This window comes from Equus caballus, chromosome 14 (genome assembly GCF_041296265.1).
Source record: "Equus caballus isolate H_3958 breed thoroughbred chromosome 14, TB-T2T, whole genome shotgun sequence".
Lineage (NCBI taxonomy): Eukaryota > Metazoa > Chordata > Mammalia > Perissodactyla > Equidae > Equus > Equus caballus.
The window spans coordinates 43,110,232-43,132,356 of NC_091697.1; the positions used below are offsets into that span (position 1 = coordinate 43,110,232).

Here is a 22,125-nt window from a genome sequence, read left to right on the forward strand (position 1 = left end):
GACATCACCTAGCCCAGCTCACTCATCACACATATAGGAAAGCTAAGGCCTGGAGAAGGAGTGGGTTTATCCAGGGTCACCCAGCTAGGAGACAACAGGACCAGGACTTCAACCCAGGGACTTCTATGGCCCAGAGTTCTTCCGTTGTTCCCAAGCTTCCACCCCACATGTATCAAACATTCTTATCAACCCAGAGCTGTTCTTATCTACCCATGGACTGTTCCACGGTTGGGGAGAAAGGAGGGGCTTTAGACACAGCAGAAAATAACACAGGAGGCAGTAGGATGCAGGAAGCATTTATTGAGGGCCAGAGCTGAATTCTACAGGAGGCAAGAGGCAGGACACAGGCAATTTCTAGTGGGTTAGAGGAGAGGAAAAAGGCAGTGACAGGGAGAGAACAGGCAGACAGAACTGCAGCTTCCCAAGGCTGCCTCCTGCTGGCTCTTTGGGGAAATGCAGGTAGAAGTGGATTTTTCTATGCAACTGCATCAGCTAGTAGCCTGATAGTGTTTCTTCTCTGAAAGAGGCCCTTAGCCCCAGTCTCCCATGCTACAAGGGACCCTGAAGCAGGTGAGCACTTTGGTAAATGTGGTCACTCATCATGAACCAAATAGGAGCACCCTCTCATCTTTTCAACAGGGCCTGTGTTCCCAATCCTTAGGCCCTAGGAACCCTCTGGGATCACTCTTTTATTCCAAAGCACCCCCCCCCCATCCCCCAACTATCTCCCATCCTGACCCCAACTTTCCCTAGCCTCACTTAGGGGTTCCAGGTCTAACATCACCCTGACAGGTGGGTAAGTCTACCCCAACGCCAAATCACACTCTGTCCCTCACCTTTAGCAACATCCTGGTATCCTTCCACCTACATGCCTTTGATCCTGAGCCAATTTCTTCCCCCTCCCTCACTTCCCTGTTGTAGTTATTCTGAAGCTGAGATTCTGAACCTCTAGAGGGCACCACCAACCAACTCCGGAAATTATAGAACTCAGCCCCATTCCTCCCCCTGTCCCTCCTGGGGATTAGAATCAGAGCCACCAAGGTTTAAAGGACAGGCTAGGGCCTGTAGTCAGACTCCCCAAGGTCACTGGGCACCAGGCACTAGCTAGGCCAGAGTGCGATGGGGCAGAACAGTGCCCACTCATCTGGGCATGATATGGATGCGAGGGCCTGAAACTGAAGCACGGGCTACTTCCTACAGAACCAGAGACACGGGCAGACTCTGGTCTAACCCCTCACTCACCCACCCAAGCTCATCTGCCCCTGAATTCTGCCCAGCCAATCCTCCAACACTACTCTCCCTCTCTTCCTAATACCGCGGAATGTATTTCAGGACTGGAAGAGCCCCCAGAGGGCATCTGAGCTAATCCATTCCCTACTAAAATCTCCTCTGTGCATCCTGGCCACTGCTGGCATACCTCCCACAACAAGGAACTCTGCCTCTCCCTTCCGAATGGGCAACCAAACTCAGGGCCATCAGCTGAAGCCACAGGATAGCAGGTAGCTCCATATCAATTCTTCTCTCCCCGCTCAGCTTTGAGCCCAGAACCTGCCATGAAAGGGCCCAGAAGGGATAGATGGGTTGGAGGCACCCATAGCATTCCTGGAGGCCCAAGTCCTGGGCAGAGGGGAAATCACCACCTTGCAGCAATCTTCTCCGGCTGCAGATAAGAGGCCCTGGGCAGTCTGAGGTGGGGTGGACAAAAGCAAGAGAGGGATCTGGAAGGAGGAATTTTCCTGCCTCTTCCCTCCAGAGGGGCCAGCGGGGCACCTTGAGCTGGCCGGGGAGACCTCTCTAAAGGTCACCATGGTAAAAATAGAGCTTGTCTGGGAAGGGATGGAAAACAGCTGCTCCTGCTTGGGACTTGGTGCCAGGGAGGCAAATGGTCAAGCCAGGGCCTGGACAGGGAACTTAGGCCTGAGATCTTCTGAACGCACCTCTCATTTGCCAGACTCCAAAGAGCAGAGCCAGCAAGGGAGGGAGGAGCATGGCAGCCGGGAATGCAGCAAGTCGCGGGGTCCATGTACACAGCGCCCTCTTCCAAGGCACCTAGTGTGTGTGCATGTGTATTGATGGGAGGGGGAATTTAGGCGTTTGGAGATTGCTTTGGCCAAAGCCCCATTAAACAGATGGGAAAGCTGAGGGTCAGACAGAGGAAGGGTCTTGCCCAGGGTCACAAAACGACTGAATGATAGAGTGAGGGCTAGAACCCAAGCCTGAATCACGACCCCACCCCACGCCCAGAGCTCTCCTCCCCTGACCCCTTATCTCTGGCGCTGTCCAAAGAGGCCAGACCCACTGGGGACGTGGCGCTGGGATCTACCACGCCCGATGACTCTTCTTCGGGCTTGGCCCTCCCAGGGTGGAACGGGGTCGGGGCGGGGGAGGCTTTAGGAGCTGCAGGAGGCCTCGGTGGGGAGGCTGCCACGCTTAAGCCTTAGGCTGCCGTTCCACCCGCGGGGACAGATGTTGTAGCCCAGGATGCCCGGAGACTTGGCCCCGGAGTCCTCGGAGTCGAGGGACACGTCGGAGTCCGTGGGCGAGCGGCGGTAGGGGAAGGGCCTGGACGGCGCGGGCAGCGGGCTCCGGGGGCTGGTGCAGGGCGCGGGCCCGGGCGGCAGCGGGCTCCGCGGGATCGGGGCGAAAGTGGCCCCGGTGCCGACGGCTGGGCCGGGGCGGGAGGGCTGCGGCGAGCGCATGCGCGGCGGCGGCGGCGGCGGCGGCGGCGGCGGCGGCGCCCCGGGCGGGGAGAAGGGCCGCAGGCTCTCGGCGCCCGCCGGCCGCGGGGAGGCGCTCTTGCGCCGGGCCGCGTTGATGATGTTTCGCGCCAGGAGCGCCTGAAGTTGGCGGCTGGGGGGCCGCACGTCGGTCTCAGGTCGCAGCGGGGAGACCGAGCGCTCGCTCCACGAGGGGGACATGGGCGGCGGCGGCGGCGGCGGCGGCGGCAGCGGCGGGGGGCTGCTCATGCTGCTCCCGCGGCTCCGCTCCCACGGCCCCGGGCTCACCCAGCCGTCCAGGCTGCTGGGGGGCCGGGACGCGCCAGGCGTCCAGGGCGGGGAGGTGGGCAGGCTCTCCTGGCGGTCCTGGGGAGAGAGCAGAGAGGGTGGGGGCAGGCGTTAGTGCTCGGGTCCTCTATACCCGGTTTCGGAAGGGACCGAGGCTGATGTGTCCACTGTACAGAGTCGGGAAGCCAGCAACCCCAGTCAGGTGGTGCCTGTGCCCCAACTGTCAGCCCAGATGCTTGGGAAAGCCCGCGCCGCCTGCCCTGCGCCTTAACAGCGAGGCAGAGAGATGCCCAGTGGTTAAGAAGGCTCGCTTCGGAGACAGACTCCTTTACTTACAGAACTCGGGCAAGTTGCTTCAGCAACAGAAGCACCCCAAAGTCTCTGGGCTTACTTTCCTCCTCTGTAAAATGGGGGTATAATATCAGCACGTACCCTAGAGGGTTGCTGGGAGGATTAAATGAGATAGCTCATGTAAATAAGATTACTACATCTGTTAGAAGATGCCCTGGAAGAGAGTAAGCGCTCAATAGATGTTAGTGACCATAGAGAAATATGGGCAGGAGATACATGAAACTAACCAAAGTGGTTCCCTGTTGAGAAATGGGGTGAACAGGGCAGGGTACATGGCCATAGGAGTGGGAATAAGGCTTTTAATGTATTACTTTGTGTATAGTTTAGATTTTTGAGCTATATGGATGTATCATCTATTCAAAAATTTTAAAAATAGTGATCGTTATTATTAAGGTTGGACTTGGGGAATGGCTCTCTCAGCCCCACCCCCTTGCCATGTTGCCATGGTCACCTCCTAATTTTTCCTTGGAGCCTTGAGCAGGGAGGAAGGTCCCACTGACAGATGGAAACACGAAAGGAAGAGGGGTCATTCCTCCCTAGGCAGCACTCCCCTCACTGGACTTCTTGCCAGCATTGGGTGGGGGGTGTGGATTCGCTGAGGTCAAGTTGGTGAACCTCTTTGAGGTTCTAAGGCACAGGTCTGCTATTATCCCATCATACCTGTTTCCTACTAATTTAGGGACTTTCCAGTCTGCAAGGTTCAGTCTCATCCTGCATCTCTCATGAGCTCCCCACAACAGACCGGTGAGGTGGCTGACATCAGCACACCGTTTTACAACGATGAAAATGGAGTCCGGAGGTGTAGATACCTATCTGGTGTGTTCTGCCCCACCGGGAGGTGTGTGCGTGTGTGACTATGGTGTGACTAAGGCGGGACCAGGCTTCTGCAGTGAGAACTGGTTTGAAAGTGCAAGGAACCCACGCCCAGCCTGTATCTGCTAAACCATCCAACTGTCCATCCAATCAGAGTCCAGCAACAAACCAGTCCACTCAGCCTTCAGTCCGATCCAAGTGCACCAGCGGTCATCCCTCAGAGTCCAGAACCAGCCAGTCTTTACAGTGTCTCCTACCTAGTCAGGACCTAGAATCATTCATAAGATCCATTCTCTCACCCAGTCTATAATCAGCCACAGCCAAGCCAGTCAGCCTCTCATGCAATCAGAATCTAATTTCTTCCAATCAAAAGAAAGTAATAAAGTATGTGTTTTCTCCAAACAAATGGGGCAGCTAGCTGAGCCCAGACTCTGAACTGGATCCCTTTAACCTAAAGAGGAATGTTGTACAGCCGTCTGAACGGGACATTTTTCACAGGATGGCAATGCTGGAGTGACCCGTGGGGACCTCATCGGGACATCCAAGGCCCCTATTAGGAAATGGTGTGAGTCATTTCAAGTAGGAAAGTTAAAGGTCAGTGTGGGACCCACCCTTTTACTCCCAGGGTCAGAGTTGTGTATACGTGAGCCAGAGACACTGGGAGCTGCTGTCTGTGGGACATCCCAGGAAGCTGTCAGTCAGCCCAGCTGCAGGAAATGGGGCCAAGAGTTCATAATCCAAGCGGGTCCACCAGCACTGAGGCCGAGGAACCAGGGCTCTTCAGCCGGGAGAAGAGTGGGTGGGGCAGGAGGAGCCGATAACTGCCTGAAATCTCTAAGGGTCATCTCCACCTTTGGTGGCCACAAGGGGAAGGCTAGGGCCAGCACGTAGAAGGAGTAACAGCACTGACTTCTCAAGCCTGGGATGGAATGCTGAGGGCAGTGGGGAGCCGCAACTCATCACTTGGAGGAGGGCCAGTGCCTGACCTCACCGGAACTGCCATGTCTGGGTCCTGACTCCGGGTGTGCGGGGCGGGAGGTGGGGTGCACAATACAGAAAGGCTGTGGGAAATCAGACCTGTTCCCTTTCTGACAAAGATCCCAATGCACCAGATACATGAGAACTCCTTGGAAATGCACTTGCGTGCAAATTCAGAGAGTGGCACCCACTGAACCCAGCACCAGCCCCAAAGCAGGGCACGTGTGTGGGGTGAGGGCATGCCTAGAGCAGTCAGACAGGAACCATCAGAGACCAAACGGGACTAGCTCTCAGACCGCCTTCTGCAATCCTTTCATTGCACCAAGGGGGAAACTGAGGCCCAGCAGTGGGAAGGAGTTGTCTAACATTGCATAAGGAGTCGGGTGCAGATCTGGGACTAGAACCCAGTTCTTCTGACTCTCACTGGCAATTTGTTCCTCTCCACCAGGGGTAGAAACTGTGTTTTCAGGAGCCAGGCAGTGAGAATGTCGGAAATGGCCAGATTTAGAGAATAGGGAGGCGAGGAGGGGACCTGAGGGAAAGGGAGGGTGTGTGCTCTGGCTCAAGGCATTTGAGTTCCACTTTTAAAGAACTCAAGCAAACCTGGACCGTCAGGGGTTGTGGGGTTTCCCCATGCTCTCCAGCCTTTTTGGCCAAACTCCCAAGGAAGGACAAAACAGAAGAATGTGATTTCCGCAGGATTCTAGTTCCCCAAGTGCTGACCTGGGGGAAGAGAAAGGGCCACCCTCACTTCCACACCAGCACACATCTGTACCCATGGCAGATGCAGACACGCAGCAGGTGCAGGTGACACTCGGAGACACACCACACGTCCACACATAGGAACTAGGCAGTCCCACCCCACTTCCCAGGCCAGAATCAGGAGGGAGGGAGACAGCCCCGACCACCAGCCAGCGAGCGCGGAAGAAAGAAAGAAGCAAGACAGATTTGAGGCAGAGTGTATTAAGAACAGGAGAGGAGACAAGGTTGGGGAAGAGCTTGGCCAGCCTGGCCGCAGGAGCTGCAGGATGGAGGGTGGGCTCTTCCATTGCTGGCCCTCAGGGGTCGAAGGGAGCAGGGTCCAGGCAGGGGAGGGGATTGGCATGAAGGAGCTCAGCTCACAGCGGCTCCCCACACATGCCCCCGCGTTCTGGGCAGAATGAACTCACCAGGAAGGCACCCCCTGTTCCCATGGAGACGAGCCCAGAGCTCACGAAAACTGCAGGCTCAGCCCAGCACGGGCACCGCCTCCACCACCCCTCGCCCCGCTGGGGAGCCCAGAAATAGGGCCAGGAAAGGGAAGGTGGGTGGTGCTCGGCCCCCGGCCCTGGGAAGCTTCCATCTGAATGCTGCCTCTTGCGTCTGTATTCTCTCACCCACCACAAAGCCCAGTTTTGGGGGGCTGCATCACATCAAAGGGGAGAGGTGATGAGGATCTCAGACTCCCCGACTCAACCGCCTCCCGGTTGATGAACAGGAAACTGACCCGGGGTACACGTGCAGTCAGTCTGTTAGACTCCAGATTGCTAAGTCCCAGCCTTTTCCTCAAAACCTTAAGGTCTCCTCCGACTGCCCCACTGAGCTGCTGTGCTCCCGCCCTGGCCATTGCCACACTCCCCCATCTCTAGGCAAGCCTGAGCCTGAGCCATCCCAGCTGAGACTTCTGATCCCCTGGCCTCCTGCAGCAGCTCATTCCAGCCACACCCTCCCCAGGACGCTCTTGCAGACATCTAACTCCATCTGTCTTATGGCAACGGCCCATTTCCTTCCCCTCTCTTCCCAGGGAACTGTCTTACCACTTACGAGGCCTTTCTCCCAAAGCACCAGCCTATCCTCTCGATCCTTACAGATTGTCACAGCTGGAAGGGACCTCATTGTATAAATGAGAAAACTGGGGCCCAGAAAGGGAACATGAATTGGCCAAAGTCACACAGCAAATGGGAGGCTGAGATGGGACCAGAACCCTGCTGTCCTGCCTCTCTCCCTGGGGCCCCTTCCGCTGTACAGAGACAGCTGCTTTTAGTCGGACAGATCTTGGCTGAGGTTAAAGCTAAAACAGCCAAGGGATCCGTTGCTAGGGGCCTCTCTCCTAGCCACACACCGACATCTGCACATCCTTCTACAGGGCTTTCTTTCTCTCGGGGACCCCTTAGGACCTCCCACACCCCAGAACAGTGAGGGCAAGCCAGGTGGAACCAGGAATGAGGTCTGGGATGACCTGCTTTAGCTGTCCCTAAAGCAGAGCCAGATGTCTGGAGGGGGCATGGAGGCAGCTGAGCAGGGGGCAGGAAGAAAAGCGTCAGACAGCAGCGGTGGGCTAAGTCCTCATCCAGCAGAAGAACCCAGGAGAGGAGAGGACGTGGAGGCCGAGGCAAAGCTCTCTGAAGCAGCGGAGAGGAACCGGTGTCCAGAAGGCAGAGGTGGAAGAGACAGACCTGTGGAGGTGAGAATCCAGCAACAGGCAGAAAGATGCCAGGAGCTGGGGCCACACGAGGCAGGCCCCGCTGGGGCAGCCGAGGAGGCAGACCCTTGGCTGGCTGGTTCCACAAGCACTGGCAGGCTGTTTGCTCCAGAAGCCCCTGTTAGGGTCCCCTTCTAGGCCATTCCCCAGCAAGACGCTGGCATCCCTACAGCTCACAGAGGCCAGAGGAAGCTGCCCAGCCTCATTAGGGCCTGCCAAGGGAGCTCTCTCTCCATGACCCTCCTCCCCACTCGCAGGTCCCTCAGACATAGAGTCCGTTCACCCTTGTGGAAAGAAAGGGGCAGCTGCAGCTCAGAGAGGGGAGGTGACTTGCCCAAGGTCACACAGCTAGCTGGTGGCAGCATCAGCCCTTGAGCCCGAGTCCCTGTACTCCTGACTCTCATCCCTGCGCCACTTCCTGCCACATCTGCTCTCCATCTGGCCCTCGGAGAGGGGCCCTGACAGGCAGCGGGATCCCTGTGGGGTCTGCTACTTGAAGCAGAAGGAAGGCTTCCACACCTGAGCCTCGATCCCGGCGTTCCGGGTGGAGAAGGAAGGCCTGGGGGCCTGCTTGGCTCGGGGAGACCACGCCCTGGAGGGAGACACGGGGGAGACATCACTGCTGTAGGTAGGGCTCCCGGCAGTGGGCTGGAGGCCATCCTGGCCAGGGCAGGCATGCTGGCCCGGGGAGGGCCGGAAGGACCGAGGCAGGGCAGGGGACGGTGGGAGGGCCCCCTTGGGCAGGCTGGGCGCCAGGTCCAGGGAGCTCGGCTTGGCAGGTGAGGCGGCTCTGGGCACGGCGGCTCTCGGCAAGGCCTTGGCGGGCTCCTTGATGGGCGAGAGGACAAAGAGCGAGGGCCGCAGCTGGTAGGGCGGCTGCTTGCTGGGCTCTGGGCGCAGGACCCCATTCTCAGGCAGGTAGCCGTGGTAGAGGGAGGCAGGCGGGGTCCGAGCTGGGCTCCGGGATGCCACCCGGAAGCCACCGGGGGCGTTCGTGGAGTATTTCCAGGACGAAGGCAGGGACATAGTAGGTGACGGGCAGCGAGCCAGCTCGGCGTGGCCCGGGGAGGAAGACTCGATGACGTACTTCTCCATGCGGGACTGGCGGCGCGCGTAGAGCTCAGCCCCCTTCCCCGAGGCCTCGGAGAGGTTCTGGTTGGGTTTGGGCTTCGGCTTGGCCTGGATGCGCGGTGACTTGAGGCACGAGGCCCACTCCGGGAGGATCTCCTCGGCGCCCCCGGGGCTGGCCCTGTCCCGCGGTGCTGGCTCCTGCTGGAAGTTGGAGGCCTCGGCCCCCAGCGCAAAGGGCTCCTCATCCGCGCCTGCCTCCCCCTGGTCCCTCTGCCGCCGCTTCTCATCCGCCGTCTGTACCAGATCCAGCAGGTCTGGATTTGGGGTCACCTTGGGCTTCTCCACGAAGGTGAACATGGATTTCCGGCTGCCCCTACGGGCCATCGACTCCTCCAAAATGCCCGTCTTGCTGGCGGGAACTGCCTGGCCCTTCAGATGAGAAGGCTTGGGGTCGGAGCTGGGGTACAAGGCAGAGTAAGATGGGGGAGACCTAATTCGGGAAGCCAGGGGGGCCGTGGACAAGGTCTCAGCATAGGTGGGGGGCGGGGTGAAGTTCCCCAAGGGGCGTCTCTCCAAGGCGGGGCTTCGCTGTGCCATGGGCCTCCTCTCCACCATGGGGCTGTGGGACATTATGTGTCTCTGTGGCCGAGGGCTCCTGTCTGCCATGCTGGGGGGCTGGGGAGCCGGGGCCTTCTCCCCGAGATGTCGTCTCTCTACCATGGGGCTCCGCTCCATCTGGCTGGTGCTCCCTGATGCCTGGATCCCAAAGGGCCTGGCTGTCCTGTTGACCACTGATGGAGGCTTGGCCAGGGTGAGGTGGACCTCGCTGTACAGCTTGGTGGGTGTGATGGCGGCTGCCCGCCCAGACGTCTCTTGTTCTGCTGACACGGCTGGGGCACTGGGCTGGACATCAATGAGCAAGGAGCTGGACATGATATCTGGGGCTGGGGGCCCAGAGCTGGAGAGGGGAATAGCTTCTCTGGAGAAGATGCTGGTGGTGGCAGGTGGAGCTGACACCTTATCAATGAGGAGTGTGCTGGATCTCACCTCCGCAGCCAGCTCCTGGGGTTGCCCATCAGCACACAAGGTGCTGGGTTTGGAATCTGACGCTGTGCCATTTGGTGGGAGTTGCGCCTCGGAAGAATTCTGCTGGACGCTAGAAAGCGGCAGGCTCTGCGGGGTGACAGTTGCCGGTGGGTTCTGATTGGCATCTGTGTCTGGCAGGTTGTGGTTGCTGTCGGAAGCTGGTGAGGTGAGTGTGGCACTGGCTGAGGAAAGGTTTTGGTTGACGTCTGCAGCTGGGCTGTGGACCTCGGTTGGAGGTGGCGTTGGTGGGGACTCCTGGGCGTCTCGGTTCTGGGAGAGGTGGAGCCCGTTGGCAGTCAGCAGTGCTGCGTTCTCCTTTAAATACACCACCAGCGGTACCTCTTCCTCCTCACTGGCCATCCTCTCCAGGTGCCGCAGCAAGCCAGCTTCCTCTGAGCACCCCTCCATGCTGTGACCAGGGACCCCCACGTCAGGGCTCTGGCAGTTGGGGTTCCTGGGAGGGCCCGGCTCAGGGCGTGAGGTGGGACTCAGGCTGGGCCCCGGGGCATGGCCTGTGGGGCTGGCAGGGGGCACGCTGAGGGACTCCTGGCTGGTCTTCTGTCCCCTCTGGCCGTGGCTCTCCGAGGTGAACTCGTTCACCCTCTGCCGGCGCCTGTTGAAGAGCTGGACACCGCGGGAGTTGGAGCTGGGAGGGGTGGTCAGCTGGGCTGCGATCTGCTGGCTCCGCGCCTTGGCCTCTTTCAGATCTCTCTCGGTGAAGCTCGTGCTCCGACCCAACGCTGCAAGGGGGACAGATGCCCAGTTAGCAAATGGGAATGCAGACCCACAGGCATACACAGACGGACAGACAGTCACCCATGTCCCTCCTACAGATGCTCTTGTCCCCTGGAATCTGATCTTTACTCACTGTTTCCTAGAATCTCTTCTCCTGAAATAGACCCCTGACTGAACCATTATGGCCAACTCAAAGGCCACCACCTGGTGAAACCTTCCCTGACTACCCTTTCAAGATTAACCAGGTCCTCATCTGGATCCCCCTGAGGGCTGTTCATACAGCACTTCACCAAACACAGCAAGAACACCTCACCTTAGCAGTCAAGGCCCCACTACATCCCCGATTCGTCTCCTACCACCCTTCTCCTCTCTCACTGGGCTCTGCCCTGCTGGCTTTCTTTCTGTTCCTTGAAAATGCCAAGCCTGTGCCTGCCCCAGGGCCTTTGCACTTGCTGTTCCCTCTGCCTAGAAAGATCTTTTTCCCGGTGGTATTCCATGTTGTTTCCTGCTTGCCACTCAGGACCCACTTGAATGTCACCTCTCTGGTGGGGCCTTCCTCTATAATTAGCCCTCCCTTCTCTCATCTCTTTGCTTCATTTCCTTCATGGCATTCACCACAATTCAGAATTATCCTCTTTACATGTTTTCTTATCTATTATGTGTCTCCTCACCTAGAACATAAGCTCTAAGGGGGCGATGACCTCGCCTGACTTGTTCATCACTCTAACCCTGGCGCCCAGATAGTGCCTAGCATGAAGTGGGCACCTCGTCAGCATTACTGAACGCATGAGTGAACCCCCAGGACATGGTCTACATGCCTCTCTTAGGACCTTTACACTTTCAAACTCAGAGCATAGTCATTTGCCAACACTAACACTTCTTTTTAGAATAGGTAATACATTCGCATGGTCTAAAGATACAAAAAGTATAAAGTCTAAAAAGGTACACAGTGAAAAATGTCCTTCCAGCCCCATACGCCCCACACCACGAATCAGGTAACCACTGTTATTTATTTCTCCTATATCCTTGCAGGTTTCTTCCCATTTCAAACAATCATCTAAAAATTCTCCTATTGTAATATTATAAAAGTAGTAAATTGGGCTAATTTCGGCAGTGACTGTAGTAGAACGTCACATTACTTCATTTTATCCTCACAAGAACACCAGGAGACAAGCATTTCTTGCCCTTGTTTTACAGCAGTGAAAAACGAGGTCCAGAGATGTGTAAGTAATTCACCCCAGGTCACACAGCAAAGGGTGGCAAAGCTGGAGTCAGAACCAGTTGTCTCTGGCTCCACAGCCCATGCCCAAGCTGCTTGCTTGTCTCAAAAAGCCCCTTTGGGACGTACAGGGGACAGTCTGCAGGGGTCAGGGTTCATTCAAGGGCTGGAGTCTGGGGCCCGAGTCAGGGATCGGGCTGGGGTCAGGCCCCTATTAATCTGGAAGTTCACTGTAGGCAGCCCTTTCTCTTTATAGCCCCAGTGCCCAGCTGGCACACAGTCAGGGCTCAATTTATGCTTATTGAACAATGAATGAAAAAATGGGCTGATGGACAGATGGATGGGGCAGCCTCTGCCCAGGGTTAGCAGCTCAGTGAGAGGCTGGGAAAATTCCTCGCTCCATCACCGCCCTCCCCACTGTGGGAAGCTAATTAGTTCTTGAGGAATCTGACCCTGCCCTCCCTCCTTCTTTGCCCTCATTAGCACTGGCCATGACATGCTGAGTGGGTCTCCAGGGACAGTCTTTCCAGGCGTCCTGCCAGTGAGGCTCAGAATTCACGGACTCTCAGAGCTGGGGGGCCCTTATAGGGCAGCTGTTTCACCACCACCCCCCTTTTATAGATGAGGAAACTGAGGTTCAGAGAGTGGTGCAGGGTCGAGCTCACACCAGGGTCAGCAGGGAGGCCCGCCCAGAGCAGAGCAGCTGCAGACAGCAGCCACAGGCTTTCTGGCCCCAACCTCCTTCTTCCCGCCTCCCATCAGGACCTGGCTCCCCCCGCACACCTGTGCCCACCTGTCCCGAACAGTGAGAGCACACAGCCTGCTCCACGTGCCCCTGACACCTGCTCCCTCCTCGAAGGGAGCCTCTCCAGCCTGGATCACCTCATCTACAAAAGATGGAGGGCCTGGGCGATGGGCCAGGCTGTTCCCCTGGGGGGAGCTTAGATGGGGGGAAGCCAGTCACGGAGGAGGGCCCCGAGAGTTTGTTCAGCTCACGCAACATGCATTTCCTCCACTCTGCTTAGAAAGCAGGCCTCCCGGCCCACATCCGGGCTCTGCTATGTGCTAGCTGTGTGGCCCTGGCGAGTCCCTGCACCTCTCAGAGCCAGTCTCCTTGACGGAGAAGAAGGTGCTAAAGTCCCCGCCTTTAGGGCTGGGAGGCTACAGTGAGGTCACAGATGCCAGCGGGGCTTACTGTCATCAAGCCCAGGTGGATGGGGCGGAAGGCTCATGCCACCCTGAGATGAGTGGGTAGCTGGTGACCCCACCCACTCCCTCTGGAAGGGCTCAGAGCTTCTTCTAGCAAAGGAGATCCACTCCACAAATCGGGGTCCCCAGAGGGGATGTGCCTCTCCTAAGGTCACACAGCAGGGGATTCCATAGTTACGGGGAGGCGAGGATCATTGCCCCAAATCACAAAACCTCAGAATCTCAGAGACAGCTGTCACCAGATCCAATTTGCCACACACAATTCCTGCATCCCTCAAACCATGCCCCTGAGTGTACAAGCCTCTGTTTACACACTCAGCTGACAGGGCGCTCGCCACCCCGAAGAGATGGCTTCCACTAACGACCATTCCTCCGCTATAAAGCTGCTCCTTACGTTAACGTCCACCTCCTGACATGAGTCTGGCCCCTCCTGCCACACAGATTAAAAGCTCTTTTTCCTACCTGACAGCCCTGCAGAGATTCAGACACAAATCGCATCCCCATGGGGCACGGTCAGGATAAATGTCCCGAGTCCCACCCGTCTCTCATGACACAACTTCAGCCTCGTGGCTAACACTGATTGGAATCTTACTGTGGACCTGGACGTGCACTTTCCACATATCGTTGTGTTTAATTCCCATAACAACCGTATGAAGCACAAACTATTACTACCCACTTTTTAGTGATGAGAAAACCAAGGCTCAGAGAGGTAAAGTGAGCTGCCCAAGGTCACAGAGCCAGAAAGCAAGGAGTCCCCTGGCTCTACATGACTCCAGAGGGCATCAAGATTTCTGGCTGGCAGGCTCCCACAGTGGGAGGCTCACAGGAAGTGCTTCAGGGTTTGAATAATCCAGACGGCCCAACATCCCTGCACTTCTTTCTCCTCACTTCTCTGTGTCAATCCTACACCCAGGCTGGCTCGAAAGGCCAAGGGTTTAGAAAATGCTCAAATGTCAGGGCATGAAGGGCCCTCAGGGGTAAACTGGCCTGGGAGGCTTAGAGAGGGAAAGGGTTGCAGAGGAGGCTGTGGGCCAGGACCTGGTCTGCTGACCCCCAGCCAGCCTTGGAACGTCCCCCACGCTGCTGTTCTGGGACCAGAGGAACTCGGCAGAAAAGGCCAGCGGGGGAGAGAGCCCTGCCTCCAGGGACGCTCCCGTGCCCCCTGCCCCAGCCCGCAGTGACTCCACAGAAAAGGAATTCGGCAGGAGGCTTGGACCAGACCCAGCCAGCAATCCAGACAGTTTTTGCCACCCTGCACAAACAAAGCTGAGAGCAGGGGGGCTGGGCCAACTGTGGGCACCCCAAAGTCCCCACTGCAGGGCACCAGGGGGCAGCTCCATCCCGAATTCCCCAGACTGAGGAACCGCCACCCAGAGCAAGGCCCCAGGCAGCTGGGTCCAGGGTTGTGGCCCCTGCTGTCAGATAGGCAGGAGGTGGCCAAGGGCCACATGGGACGGGCACCTCACTGAGTCCCCAGTCTGCGTGGCTGCAGCCTGCACGGTGCAGGTCACAGCACCTCCTCTTCTCTGAGCCTCTGCAGGGCCAGGCTGGGGTGCGGGCCCTTGAAAGACCCCCCTGGACGATGGATCAGGAGCTCTGAAGACAGGCCTTCAGGAGAGGATGGGGAGAGGGCAGACACAAGGAAGAGCTGCCCGAGGTCAGGAGCCCTGGGTCCAACAGTGTTAAACCCCCGAGTCGGGGAGGGGACAAGGAGGCCTGAGCACAGCGTGAGAATGAGGATGGCAGTGCTGCTGTAATTACTGAGCCCTCGCTACGGCCCAGGGGCGGGGCTGTGCACCTCACACTCAGCGTCTTGTTCAGTCCCCCCAACAACCCCGAGAGACAGTACTGTCATTCTTCCCAGTTTGCAGATGAAGGCAGAGCTTCGAGAGAACTGCCCAGAGTCATACAACTTGTACGTAGCAGAGCTAGGACTCAAAATTCAGTCTGGTTGCTGAGTCTCATTTGTTAACCACTCTGCCTTCCACACCCTGACTCTGAGGGGAGGGACACCCATAGAGGCTCCAGTGCTCCTGGGCGATGGTCTGCAGAACCCTGTTTTCTCATCTTGAGATCAATGCCCCCAGCAGTGCCCTCTCCCCTGCATATTCAGCTTCCTAGAACAACTCATGCTTTCTCTCCCCTCTTCCTCTTAGGAGAAGAGCTGACAAACTCATTCTTACTAAAGTAGAAATGACTGCTAAGACATGAAAGACTAGTGGAGTGGAAAGAGCACGGTGTTGGGAATCAAGAAACCCAAGTTCTAGCTGTGCTCAGAAAAGGATAAGCCCCTTCTCCCACCCCTATCACCTCTGCAGGCAGCTGCCTGTTCTGCCCACTGTCAGGCCTATCTGGACCGAGGATCTGAAGGAGGGAGGTGGGGCAGGGGAAGGGAGGCCGGAGCAGAAGGTCAGGACAGGGAGAGAATTCAAGGAAATGCTTCTTCACACGGCTGCCGTCAATGGGAGTGTCCAGGCCCCGGGTCGGTGGAGTGGGGCAGGGAGGCAGAAGTAGGAATAGAGACTGGCTGGAGGCAGCCCATTGTGGCTGCCTGGGAGTCTTGGCAATGGGACAGGTAAACAGGCTGGGTAAGCTGCCCCCCTGGTGGGGTCAGGAAGGAACCAATGGCTGGCCACTGTACAACCTCTGGCTCAGCTTGGGGCAGGAAGATGAACTAGGCCTGAGTAATGGCCTGGCTACCTTGCCAGCCCCTGCCCCATATCCTCTCCTCTGAAAGGAGGAAATGACACAGCCTCCATTCCCTAGGGAATTCTCCATCCACGCCAAAGTCCTGGTGAGTTCAACCTGACTGAGTCCCGGCAGACTGCCAGACCTCCTCTCAGGAGGAGAATAATTCATACTAAGGTGGGAAGGACTGCCAGGATATAGGAGATGGATCAGAATGGGAGTGGGGAGCCCCGGACCTAGCTCCAGCCTTGCCATTGACAGTCTGGCAGAAGTCACCATATGCCTCTCAGATGCCCAGAGGGGAACTGAGCCCAGAGAGGGATACTGTATGCCCTAAGTCACACACCCCAAACCACAAAGGCACCTCTGAGTGCTCATCTTACTCACTCCGGCTGGGTCCTCCCTGCAGCCCTGTTTCCCCCCGATGCTGAGCCGGCCTTGGTTCTCCAAGCCTCCGGGAAAGGCAGCCAATCACCTCGCTGACAAAGAGGAAAATCCCACATCGACGGCAGAGGAGCTGGCTGTGACTTCTCTCCTCCACAGATGACTCAGCTCAGCTCTTTATCAGGAAAACCGATTTTGCAACAGCCTTTTAAATGGCCTCTCCGCCCCCAGTCTCTCCCCCGCCAATCCGCCCGCCCCGCCCTGCCAGATTCATCTTCCTCCCGCCTGGCTCCACTCGTGTCTCTCTCCCCTGCCTCCCCAGGATGTGGGAGATTGAGCGGCAAGTGCTCATCCTGGCATTCAGGGCCCCTGACGTCAGGGCCCACTCGGGAGCCCGCTAACCGGCTCTCTGTGCCCTCAGCAACGGCCAGCGTCCAAAGGCTCGCAGTTCCGCCCACCTGCCCTGTGAGTCCCTGCCTCTGCCGTGGGGTGTGCACAGACCCTCCACCCGGAACCGTCCTCTGTCTCACATCCTTTCTCCACGCCCAATCTCCCAGCCCTCCCACCTCAGCCGAATGTTGCCACCCCCTCAAAAAGCCTCCCCAGGTCCACCAATGTTTTCTCTGCACCACTTAAGAACCTCATCGTTTTGCATGCATATCATTCATTTCGGTGAGAGTCAGCCTTCAGAGGGCTTTCACCGCGCGCCAGGCCCTGGCTTCATTGATAGCAACCCATGAAGTCAGCACAGCCTTCATCTCCGTGTTAGAGACGGGCTCAGAGGGGTGAAGTGACTCGCTCAATGCAGCACAGCTAGTCAGAGAGGCAGAGCTGGGATTCGAACCCAGGTGGTGTGGCGCGTGGGCCATGCTGCCCCCTCCCTATGTCTTGCTTTGCAGCTATCAGGGTCTGGGTCTTATTTTGCCCACAGACTGCAAGAGCCTCAGGGGCCTCAACTGCTGCCCTTCTGCATCCCTGTGTCCCCCACGCATCCAGGGGTGCTTGCAGGATAACGATGACGTCGACAAGAACGGCAACAGCCAAGGTGTGAGGAGCACCCGATGCGGCCAAGCTACAGTTTGGCATGTACTTTCTCACTGAAGCCTCACAGGACTCATAAGGGGGCTCCCTTCCCTCCATTCCACAGATGAGGAAAACAGGGTCCGGAGAATTAGCGAACTCACCTGAGGTCGCACAGTCAGCAGGGGGCAGGCTGGAGCCCGGAGTTGACTGACCCCAAGCCTGGGTCCCTCCTTCTGAGGAGCTCTGCCTACCAAGCACACTCACTTTCCCCACCCACTGTCCCAGGCCCAGCCCAACTGCCACTTCCTCTAGGAAGCCCTCATCAATCCATCCGGACTCATGGATCAGTGCTCCTCCCCTGTTCAACCTGGCCCAGGAGCCTCAGAGCAGGAGGGGGCTCGGAGGAAACAAGAGGTCGAGAAAGCTCTCGAACCAAGGTCCAAGGGGAAGGAGGCTGGGTTGGCCAAGTGCTGCTGTCTCCCTGCTGGCAGTGGGCTGGGACTAGGCAGGGCAGGATGGGTGGGTTGGAGGGAACCTAAGGTGAAGGTTCCCCAGTCGGCGCAGGCCTTGGCTGGCGGCTGACCCTGCGGGCCACAAGCACTGCTCACTGAGGCTGCCCGGGGCCCTGTGGTGGGGTCCTCCTCTCCTGCCTTCTCTACCGGCCTAAACACTAATCTACAATTCGATTTTCAGGGCCTGGGAAATGGTGACCCAGAGAGCCAGGCTCAGCCCCAGGTGCCCACCTCCCAGGGCAGCCCTCGTAAGCCCTAGCTAGGGGGCTAGCCTCTCCTGCTGCATCAGCTCCAGCATCCCAGCCCTGGGAGCCTTGGAGGTGCAGAGTGGACTGCCAAACCAGCCCTTCCAGAGAAAACACTGGATCCAGGAGACAGAAAGGTGGCCGGCCCGGGCCGGCGAGAGACGGACCCCCCTAAACTGTGCCTGTGCCAGGGTCGGGGCTGGGCCCAGACCTTCTCTGGGTCCCCAGCACCCAGCCCAGGGCCTGCACATTCTGGGCCCTCTACAAAGGTGCAGCCCTTCCTCTCAGCCCTGGGGCCGGAGCTGGGCTCCATCCTGAGTGCCCCAGACTCGGCACAGGTCATCACGCAGGACGGGCTTGATACACATGGACTAAATAAATGACTGAAGGATGAGCACCCCCACAATCCAAACCCACCTTCACATTGTGTTCCATCATTCATCTGGGGAGATGAATTCTAGATTTGTCGGCTCCCAGATTCATCTAGATTCCAGATCAAGATCTAGAGGGTGGTTCCTGGGGGCAGGGGGGAAAAGGAGGGAGGGAGGGAGCAACAAGTCCGTGGATGTAGGTTAGACCTAAGAGGCAGAATATTCCGCTAAGTGCCGCGAGAATATAGAGCCTAAGAGAGAGATGAATTAGGATGAAGTAATCCGGGAAGGCTTCCCGGAGAGGGTGGCATATGCCCTAGGTTTTGAAAGATGGAGATGTGGAGGCATTCCCAGCAGTGGGACAGCCCAGCAGAGCCTGGAAGGCTCAAGGCAATTCCTACCCCACTCCCCTGTCCCCACCCTACCCATACCCCCAGTCAAGACTAGCTGTAGAGGAAGCCACCTTTGACAGAGGAACACAGGTGGTGGGCCTGCTCAGAGGCTCAAGGTGATGGGGTGGTTCAGGGAGCGTTCCATCGGAGCTATAGACATTACAAGCCTCCTGCCCAGAGACCGGAAGCACCGTGGTATGTGCCCTGGGCCCCTGGGTGGGTTACATAACCGCCCCACTGCCCAGGCCGCAGATCCAGCCGGGACCCTCCTCCGCCTCCGCCCCCACCCCCTGGGCCATCTGTCTGGCTGCTCCCTTCTTACAGAAGAGGCCAGCGCAGCGCAAGCGAGGGCCAGCGCCCTGTGGTAAATTCCCCACATTCCTTCCTTACAGCAAAATAAATAACTGGCGAGAAAAGACGCAGGAGGAATGGCAATGACGGCCGAGCAGGCCGGAGCCGGGTGCACGGGTCCACAGCGGAGGGAGCCACAGTGCCACCGGCGAGGCTGTGACAACGCTGCTTGTCCCCAGGAGGTGTCATCCTCACCGGCTGGGGCTCTGGGATGAGCCTGCTGGCAGCCCTTGCACTCCCCGGGCTTTGCCAGCCGTCTCGGGGTCTCAGGCTCGCACGTATCTGCCACAGAAGCACTGGGACTCCCTCGGTCATGGCAGGTGGTCACCGTGAGCAACCTTATCAGGGGCCCTGTGCACTTCACTTTCATTACTCAGGGTGCTGTTTACTGAGTACTTCTTCTGTTCCAGGCATTCGGTTTAAGTATTACCATTATTTTATTATGTTGTTTTATCTTCACAAGCTGTGAACTGAGAGGACCGTTATACCCACTTTACAGATGAGGAAACTGAGGCTCAGGAAGGTTTTGTGATTCGCCAAGGTTACTTGTCCAGTGAGTGGTCTGCGGTCTCCACTCCGGCCTCTCACTCCCACAACCATTCAGCGTGCCTGCCCTCTTCCAGAGAGCCCTCCTTTACCAGATCCAACCAGAGGTGCAGCCTGTCCACCCCACACCCCTGTGTCCTGCTCCACAAGGCATCCTGGGCACCTGGGGGGGCCGCCTGTAGTAAACCACGTCGCCTCTCTGATCTCAGCTTCCTCAGCAGCGAGGCAGGGATGGTGACTGTGCTTTGCAGAGTCGCTGCTGAGGTGCAGGGATGGTTTCTAGAGTGTAAAGCGCTGTGCACACCTGAGGGGGATTTCACTTCAGCCTTTTGTACAAACCCACCTCACACCATTCTACCAGCCTAGGCCTCTGTCCGTCTCTCTCCCACTCTCCTGCAGCCCTCTCCGGGTCTGGTCTCCCTCTTCTGCTCACAATCAGGCACAGCCCAACAGCATCCCCTCTGCAAGGGGATCCTGGCGTCAACCTCTAGCCAATGTGCTGAGCAAAGGGTTTGAATCCCAGGCCTGCCTCTTGCTAGACACGAGCCCCCAGGCCCCTTTGGAGCGGCCTCCGGGTCCAAGACTCCTGGGAGAGAAGGTGCAGCCAAGGCTGGCTCCCACCACTCGGTACACGGCCCTGATGCTGACCCTGCTGTGCCCCTGTCCCGGTGCCATTCACCAATTACCAGGTGAGTCTGGTTCCCCTCCAGCAGGAGGAGTCTCCTGCCGGAGGAGAGGCTGAACCGCCCATCCCCGCCCTCCCCTTGTCCCTCCAACCTCGAAAGAAAAGAGGCCCGGAGGTCAGGAGAGTCGCTTCCGGGGTCTGTCCTGCCACAATTTGGGTAAGACATTGGGCTCGTTCCTGACCCTCTTTGGGCTTCAGTTTGTCCACGTGTTCAAGGGAGTGGACCGGACCAGTGACTCCTAGAGTGTGGCACGCCCACACCTCTGGTGGAAGCAAAAGGATTTAGGTGGCACCCTGATCGTTAAAATCTTAATAGTTATGTAAACTTCACACAAGTATTGGAAAAGGAGTACAAGAAACACAGCAAACCTGTGAAAGGTGCATTAGTACTTAGGGAGACGGAAAAGTGGATATTTTAGTAACAAAAGTTAGACAATTTAAAAAAAAAAATAAGTAAGTACAGGTGGTGCATGGACTCATTCATTCAGCTGATATTTACTGGACACCAGCTGAGGGCCAGGCACTGTTCACAGCCATGACGAGAAACACACAGAAGTCCCTGCCTGCCTTCTAGGAGGGGAGCAAGCTAACAAATGTCTGAGCAACTCCACGAGTCAGTCAGGCGGTCATGCTATAGAGAAAAACAAAGCAGGCATGGGAGATGTGCGGGCTGCCCAGGGTGGGGAGGGGTTTGCAAAGGTGAATATGGGAATCAAAGCAGGCGTCACTGAGAAGTGATATCTGAGTAAAGAACTGAAGGAGGCGAGGCAGTGAGGCAGGCGCATGTTCACAGAAAGAGATGAGGCAGAGGGAGCAGCTCATGCTAAGGTCCTGAGGCAGACTGGCACCTGGCAGGTTTGAGGATGGTACATAATGTGGAGGTGGGACATGAATGAGGAAAACAGGTTCTTTAATGGCCCTACCTCTGCCCTTTGGGATCTCAGGTGTCCCCTTGCAATGCAACCTTCTGTGTGCACATATGTGCACACATACACACACTGCAACACACGTATTCTCAATAGCTTCTGAATACTGGCAAGAGCCCAGCCAGCAGTGGCACATCCTCCACACACGCCCCTGCACAGAGCTGCCGCTGGCTTCACACCTACGCTACCTGGAGCAGGGTGTGCACGGGCACCCACAGAGGGGGCAGAACCTACACACAAATGTGTGCACACTCAGCACCCACAGGTCCTCAGGTGGCAGGCTGACACAAACACACATGCAGCAGGTACACACCCTGTGGGACAGCACATGTGTCTCCCTCCCGCCATCTTCAGGTAACCCGTTAGCAGACAGCCCTTGTCTGGAGGGCACATGCTCCTGGAGAATGGTGAGGGCACCGAAGGTGTGGTTTCAAATTCACCTCTCCAGCATCTCTGCACCTCAGTCACGGTTTCCCTTTTCCAGGGGCACATTAACCTGCCACCTGATGCTCAAATGTCCCAGGGGATTGTGTTGCTATCGAGAATGTCCCCTTTTCTACCTCTATTGCCATTAAACGGATAAGCCATGTACAATGCCCAGCACAGCACTGTAAAGGTGAGCAGCCGCAACCAGCATCATTGCATTCATTGCAGTGCGTGCATCATTGCAATGCATGCATTGCATTGTCACAGTCATCATCATCCTTTGCTTCACCCCTTCAGGTTGCTTGCGGTGGGGGGCGGGGGGCAGCTGAGGAGTAGAAGGAAAAGTCCAGACTGAGAGCTGGTGTCCTAGGTCTCAATCTGGTCTCCAACTCATGGTGAGGGCTCGGGCAAGTTCCGGCCCCTCTCTGGCTTAGAACAGAAACCTGCAGGGATGCACACATCCCTGGGGCATGTGTCCAAAATGCAGCTTCGGCCCAGACCCAGGACCACAGACTATGCTCATTAACAGTCTCCCTGAGGGGTTCTGAAGCACACCCGGGGTGGGGGGGACCCACTGGGCTTTAGAGCCCATGACTTTAAAAATGTGTTTGTAAGTGAATTAGTATGTAGACAAATGCTTGGAATAAA

At 57.3% G+C, this 22,125-nt stretch overlaps 1 protein-coding gene across 7 annotated transcripts in view; it reads right to left on the minus strand.

Moving 5' to 3' along the window:
* Nucleotides 1–280: 280 nt before the first annotated feature.
* The window catches only part of SYNPO (synaptopodin), a 54,823-nt gene continuing 32,978 nt past the window's right edge, over nt 281–22,125 (minus strand). For 4 of the 7 annotated variants that reach the window (XM_005599293.4, XM_070233015.1, XM_070233016.1 and 1 more), the window contains 2 exons: nt 8,128–10,505; nt 281–3,083 (listed from right to left, as the gene is read on the minus strand). In XM_005599293.4, coding sequence (XP_005599350.3) covers nt 2,391–3,083; nt 8,128–10,505 — 3,071 coding nt within the window. In that variant the 3' untranslated portion in view covers nt 281–2,390. Of the gene's footprint in view, nt 3,084–6,090; nt 10,506–15,999; nt 16,544–22,125 lie in introns of those variants that run through there. The other 3 variants (XM_023617404.2, XM_070233018.1, XM_070233017.1) reach the window with 3 other exon arrangements.